At 44.4% G+C, this 7,279-nt stretch overlaps 1 protein-coding gene across 1 annotated transcript in view; it reads right to left on the bottom strand.

Moving 5' to 3' along the window:
- Window positions 1–7,279, bottom strand: part of Hectd4 (HECT domain E3 ubiquitin protein ligase 4) — a 160,857-nt gene that overhangs the window by 93,140 nt on the left and 60,438 nt on the right. The window contains 2 exon segments of the mRNA XM_031391135.1: window positions 3,522–3,662; window positions 4,341–4,454. Coding sequence (XP_031246995.1) covers window positions 3,522–3,662; window positions 4,341–4,454 — 255 coding nt within the window.

Genomic DNA, 7,279 nt, shown 5'->3' with positions numbered 1-7,279 from the left:
AAAAAAAAGTCCTTCCCACTTTATGGGGACAAAGTAAACCAATCATTTTTAGCAAGTTCACAAAAATATGAAAGTAAGAAATGAAAGGGAGAAATTACCACTAACTCTACAGATATTAAAGAAATTACAGGGGACTGGCAAGGTGGTTCAGCAGGTAGAGAATCTACATGGTGGAAAGGATACACATATATGCACCCACACAATAAATACTAATGTGTTAATCACTGAGGTCATTAATACATGTTCACTCTCTGTCCAGGGTGGGCTCAATGCTGCTGTGTCAGGTATGATGAGAACCACTCCTAACCAAGGTGCAGAAATGGGAGAGTTAGAAGGCTGGTGGGGTGGGGCACTGAGGAAAGCAGGCTGTCGGTGCCAGCATCCCATCTACTTGTCAGGCTTATACAAGTCCTAGGATATAGTGTGAGTGAAAGATGTTGCAGCTTTTTCTCTGTCCAATCACATTAGGGCAGTGACAGGCCTGTGATTGGACAGGAATAGAGAAGTGGAGCTAGAGTTGGAGGAGGAAAAAGGTCAGGGCAGGAGAAAAAAAGTTCATCATGGAGGCAGACGATGAGGATGAGTCAGACCCCACGTGGTTATACAACCAAGCAAAGGCTTTTACAAATAGACTAATTGGGTTAGAATATTGTCTTTATTATTTGGTTCTGAAATTATTGTATTGGCATCTTGTAAATTGTGATTTTATTATTATATAAACCTGATTGGATATTAAGGCCTTAAGAGTCATGCTTTACTTACTGGGTCTTAGGCACTATCTGGATGAGTGATTGTGGGGGTGTGTAAAGAGTTGTATGTGAGCAAGATGCTGTAAATAGCTGGGAGAAAATCACAAGAGCCCGCCGGGACATGGTGATGCCCAGACTGTACCAGCTCAAGAACGGGGCCCGGAGGGAAATGGAGTTTGTGGGGTAGATTCAGTTTTTAAATATTCCCTCAACACAAAGGCATGTGACCTCTGTGCTGTTCTCTCAGGGTATAACTGACAAGTAGGTGGGATGATGGCACTGACAGCCTGCTTTCCTCAGGTTTAGACACAGTCTCATAGGACCCAGGCTAGCCCCAGACTCACTAGGTAGCTGAACTCCCATTACTCCTAACATTCCTGCCTCTGCTGAATACTTACCACACTTAGTTACAGTGGTTTTGCTTTTAATAATTTCTTGAGGTTGGGGATGTAGGTCAGTTGGTAGTGTTTGTCTAGCTGCGTAAAGCATAACATAACTGGGTGTATGACCCAGCACTGGGAGGTAGAAGCAGGAGGATCACAAGTTGAAGATCATCCTTGGCTACATAGTGAATCTGATTCCAGCCTGGAGTACATGAGACTGTCTCAATTTTTAATTATGCATTTCTTTATTAAAGTCTCTGTTAATCTTGTCATAGTCATCACACTTTTCTTCAAAATTTCTAAGACATTTTCAGTGAGTTTTAACATATTTATAATGCTGCTTTAAAGCTGTCATCTACTAAGCCCAGCATCTGAGTATCTCTAGTGTATAGCTGGGCTTCTTGTCTTTAACCCCTTGTTTCACCATTGTTCACTATTCTTGCATCTGGTGTTAGGGATGGAAGCCAGAGTCTTGCTCCTTCTAACAGTCTGCCGTACACTGAGCCATACCCCCAGGTCTAGGTTTTATTTCAAGATTTTGTGACTGTTAACCAATAGTCAGAGGTGGCACCTCAACCTCTTGAGCTAGTAACACTTTGATTCTATGTGGATCTGTTTGTAAGGCTCAGTATGTTGTCCCAGCTCTGGCAGTTGTAAACTCTGCCCTGACATGTAATTTCCATCTGGCCTTCTGACAATGTTTTCAGTTTACATTTATCCAGACATGAGCATACATCAAGGGCCCTTCAGGGTCCCTTATTAAGGGCACCGCATAGAAGCTCCTGTAGAGATCCATTGAATTTCCAGGTACACTGCTGTTCTGTGGAGTCCCTGGTCTTCCCTCTCTGATATCAAAGATGGTGCTGGTGTTGGTGCTGCTGCTGCTGCTGCAGAGGCTCAGCCCCAAATCCATTCAGCCCTCAGGAAACAAAGCTGCTGATTGCACAACAGGCCCCACCCTGGCAGAATGGCTATAGTGACCAAGGCTGAATGGAAACTAGAGCAGCCTCAGCTAAAAATAACGCCCCAGGCTCCCACTGCTCTAAGCCCAGTGCTGAGGGGAGTGAGTTGGTGGTGCTGTGGTTGGTTGCTTAAGCTTTCACTATGCAGCCCTGGCTGGACTAGGATGAACTATGTAGACTAGGTTGGCCTCAAACTCACAGCCATCTGTTGCCTCTGCCTCCTGAGTGCTGTTGCTGCTGCTATTTCTGTTGTTTTTATTTTTTTAATTTTTTAAACATATTTTGTTGGTTTTTTTTAAAGAATTATTTAATGTATATGAGTACAGTGTAGCTGTCTTCAGACACACCAGAAAAGGGCATCAGATTCCATTATGAGTGGTTGTGAGCCACCATGTGGTTGCTGGGAATTGAACTCAGGAACTTCGGAAGAGCAGTCAGTGCTCTTACCCCCTGAGCCATCTCTCCAGCCCATTATTGTTTTTAATATTGTGACTCCACTGACCAATTTCTAAAACCTGGATATAGATGATTCTTACTTTGTTGATAATGCCTGTTTTTTTTTTTAAAGATTTATTTATTTATTTTATTTGTATGAGTATACTGTAGCTGTACAGGTGGTCATGAGCCATCATGTGGCTGCTGGGAATTGAACTCAGGACCTCTGCCGGCCCTGCTAGCTCTGGCCCTGCTCGCTCCGGCGTAATTCACTGTAGCCGTCTTCAGACGCACCAGAAGAGAGCGTCAGATCTCATTACGGGTGGTTGTGAGCCACCATGTAGTTGCTGGGATCCGAACTCAGGACCTTCGGAAGAGCAGTCATTGCTCTTACCCGCTGAGCCATCTCGCCAGCCCAATAATGCCTGTTTTAATAATACTTTACAGAGAAAGAATTTGTTGAGTTATTCTCTCCCCCATACCAAGACAGTCGATCTTAATAATGTCAATATTGTCAAGCATGGTGGCACATACCTTTAATCGCAGCACTTAGGAGGATTCTAAGAACCTGAGAACCAATAATCGATGTTGTGTTTTGGGTTTTGTTTTGAGGTAAAACCTCAGTCTGGCCCAGCTTAAATTAGAACTCACTCTGTAGCCCAGGGTAGTCTAGAACGCAGAGCAGCCCTCCTATGCTGAATGATGAGATTACATGAGGCCCTCTCTAGCACCAGTGATCAGATTTTACATCTAACTTTAGACTTTGGGAGGGAAATAGGGGTTTCTCTTTGAAAGCCTACAAGTTCCTCAAAACCTCCACAGAATTACATGCTTTCTCCTCCCACATGGCCACCCTTCACTGCCACAGACAACAGTGGATTTCTTCTTAAATTCCAAGAAGGAAACTGTAGACACATTCTGTTACTGGCCTCCACTCCCACGTACTGCTGCTCCTCTAGTCTGTCATATTTGTGTCTGAGAGTGCTGCTCACCTTTGGGCTCAGTGATGATATGGCTGACGCCCAGTCTCTGGCACACGTAATGGAAGGCCTGGTTCCCAGGATTGCACCACTGGTCAATGTAGTCATTTGAGCAAGTCCATAGCATGTTGTTCATGGTATCATAACAGGCACCTGCAAACAACACAGCTCACACAGCTGCTGAGTCGCTGCACACCTCAACACATATTTTCCCACAGCACCATCAAAGAGCAAAGGGCAGGAATTCTTCCCAGTGCTAACAGCCACAACTCTACCCACAACGATCTACATGACAAGAGACTAAATTGGAACTGAGCATAACATTTGAATTTAATTTGCAATTTTGCTCAGTTCCTATGTGAGAAGGAACAAATAAAATAAGTGGTTTGTAGCAACTAATTCATATGACCTGCTCCTGGAAAGGACTCAAGTGGCTTTCATGAAAAGCCCAAGGAGTCATAGGAACAGGTAACAACAACACACAATAATGAGTCACAAACTCCTCTGTGTGTTCCCTAGTAGCTGGGACAAAGAACAAGCCCAATGTACAGCATCGGGTTCATTTTCTAACACGTGTTCAAAGGAATAACAGTCTGCATGGCATGAACTCTGGAGAATGTAATGGGCATTGTCTTACAAGCTAATGCTGAGTGTCTTCAGTGGCAGCTCACCTGACAAGTTTATGCGTGGGAGCTTGCACCCTGAGTCCCTTAATTAAAGGGTACCAGCATTTCTCTCTTTTAAGGATTCTGGAGTGCCACAGAGGCTTGACAAGATTCTTCCAGATCAATCACTCATGCTCCAAGGAAAACAGGCGTGTTTGTGTCTTACCCAATCCTGGTACAAGAGCACCACGTCCCAGTGAGCTTCCAGCAGCATCTATGAGATCTGCACGACTTGCGAATTGACCATCTGAAATGTTATACACCAAACTGGAGGCCAGAACTGTGAAAACAAAGCTATTTAACGATCCTGAAGACAACTCTTTAAAGTTTCCATTTTAGGCTCCTAGTCAGACTTCTCTGGGAAATTCCTATTTTGCTGTTTTCTAGTGATAATAACAACAAAAATGGAAAATAGACACAGAAGTCCCCTAAAAGCAATGCTGACCAAATGTCTTCATAACCTTGATATTAAACTATATTTTTGAAAGTGATTTAAAACAGCAAAGTTGACATGAGGTGTTTTTCTACATAGAAGGTCAAAAGAGAAAGCACAGGAGGATAGGAAGACTGAGTCACAGAGTGGCAGCACTTGTAGGAAGTGTTTCAGCTGGGCCTTGTCAGCCTTGGTCTGAGGCGGCTCTCCCTCCTGGCTCTCGCTGTGACTCTTACAGACACACAGCAGAGTGGAGCTCTACTACGTCTCCATGGTATGAGGAGTTACTCACCTCCCAGGTTTCCCACTTGCAAAGCAGAGATACTATAAAGTGCTGTGCTGGACAGCTGTACGTCAATGTGACACATGCTATAGCCACCCAAGAGAAGGGAGAGCCTCAACTGAGAAAATGCCTCCAAAAGGTCAGATTGGAGGCAAGCCTGTAAGGCATTTTCTTAGTCAGTGATTGATGGGGAGGGCCCAGCACAATGAATAGTGTCATTCCTGGGCTGGTGGTCCTGGATCCCATAAAAAAGCAGCACCTTGCACAGCCTCTGCTTCAGGCTCAGCCTCCAGGTTCCTGCCCTGCTTGAGTTTCTGCTCTGACTTCTTTCAGTGATGGACCACAATGTGGAAGTGTGAAATACAGCCTTTCCTTCCCAAGCTTGCTTTTGGTCCTGGTGTTTCATCATAACAATAACAATCCTAACTAGGAGAGATACCTACCTCATAGCTGAGTTTAAAGTGTCAATCCCATGTATGTTGGTTACTATTGCTGACATCACGCCCACCGTTTTGGACAGAGTTTTACGGTGATGTCCAGGCTAGCTTCAAATGCCTGACTTTCTTGCTCAGCTTCCCAGATACTCATATTATAGGTGTGAAGCACCATTTTCTCTCTTTCTTGTTGTGGTCTTTCTTTCGCAGTCTGGCTATAAAGTCACTAAGTAGCTATGGTTCTTGATCCTGCCAAGTACTAAGGCAGTGGTTCTCAACCTGTGGGTCATGACCCTTTGGGGGGTGGACTGACCCTTTCACAGGGGTCACATATCAGATATCCACTATATCAGATACATTACAATTCATAACAGTAGCAAAATTACAGTTATTAAATAGCAACAAAATAATTTTATGATTTGGGGTCACCACATGAAGAACTGTATTAAAGGGTCCCAGCATCATTAGGAAGATTGAGAACCACTATTCTAAGATTTATGAGTATGCTCCACCATTCATTGTTCCTTTCTTCCTTCTCAACAGTTTCGGTACCTCCCACGCCTAGTTTCCTTTTCTTCCTCCACCATCACAGTGGTGGAAACTATACTACTTCTAGACTAAGCTATACTATCTAATTCTCCTTCTTCTCCTGAAGGTGAAACTTGGGGCCTTGGACCTACTAGGTAACTATCACACTGAGCTATGCCCCCAGCCCTCTTCTTTATGTTTCCTTCTGTTCTATCTCACAGGGTGGTCTTGCCCACCTCACTTCTCCTCCAGTGTGCTTTATCACAGAAGCCCCTACTCTGTCTGCACGTAGATGAATGCCTATTTTTCACCATTCCAACTTGAGACCCCAAGAAGTCTCTCCTTTCTGTCCCACTCCACAACGACCTCTATACTCACGTTCTGCAACATATATATCTGCCCCCTCTTTCTAACAGTAAGGAAGTATTAATGGCCATTTCTAGTCATCATAGACACTATCACTCCTCAGAATTCCTGAAGGCAAGCTCAGGTACCTTCAACTACCTAGCAACCCCCATGGTCTAAAGGCAAGAACAGGGGTCTCCTCATGCTAAGACCCATGGTGACCACATGGAGCAGGCCACAGAACAAAGCATTTCGCACATCAACTGCATTCTCATGGTAGTGGTCCATGAAGCACTGTTCTAATCAAATGAGCCTAAATTCCAGTCAGTGAACAGCTATGCTATAAAGACCAAAGGAAGGTTTGAGACTAGTCATGGTGACCCACACCTTTAATCTTAGAAATCAAGAAGCAGAAACAGGTAGATTACTGTGAATTTGAGACCAGATATGGCTACATGGTAAGACAATGCAGGAAAAAATAAAAACAAGTTTAAAAAGTTACATTTTGAGGGCTGGGCGGTAGCTCTGGGCAAGAACAGCAGAACACATGGCCTGGGTGCCTTCCTCAGCACCAAATAAATAACAGATTCTCAGCCCATAATTTATCGACCATTATTATTTTGTGTTAACAGAGAGCAACTATAACAGAGTACATTTACAACAATAAATAAAAATGCCTCTATTTCAGAGTTAGAGACTGTGGTAGTTAGGATGAGAAACATTCTGCATTGGCTCACGCATTTGAACACTCAGTCCTCAGTCTGGAGAAGGTATGGGGAAGTACAGCCCTTCAGAGTTAGAGACTGTGGTGGTTAGGATGAGAAACATTCTGCATTGGCTCATGCACTTGAACACTCAGTCCTCAGTCTGGAGAAGGTATGGGGAAGTGCAGCCCTTCAGGAGGACAGACATCACTGGGGACTAGAAGAGATGAAAAATGTGACTTTCCGATTGGGCTGTGGTGGGCACATCTTTAATCCCAGCACTAGGGAAGGCGGAGGAGGCGGAGGGGGCAGAGAGGTGGAGGCAGAGGCAGAGGCAGAGGCAGAGGCAGAGGCAGAGGCAGAGGCAGTGGCAGAGGC

This window comes from Mastomys coucha, unplaced genomic scaffold (assembly GCF_008632895.1).
Source record: "Mastomys coucha isolate ucsf_1 unplaced genomic scaffold, UCSF_Mcou_1 pScaffold22, whole genome shotgun sequence".
NCBI classification, from domain to species: Eukaryota; Metazoa; Chordata; class Mammalia; order Rodentia; family Muridae; genus Mastomys; species Mastomys coucha.
This window is presented reverse-complemented; position numbering and strand designations above follow the sequence as displayed.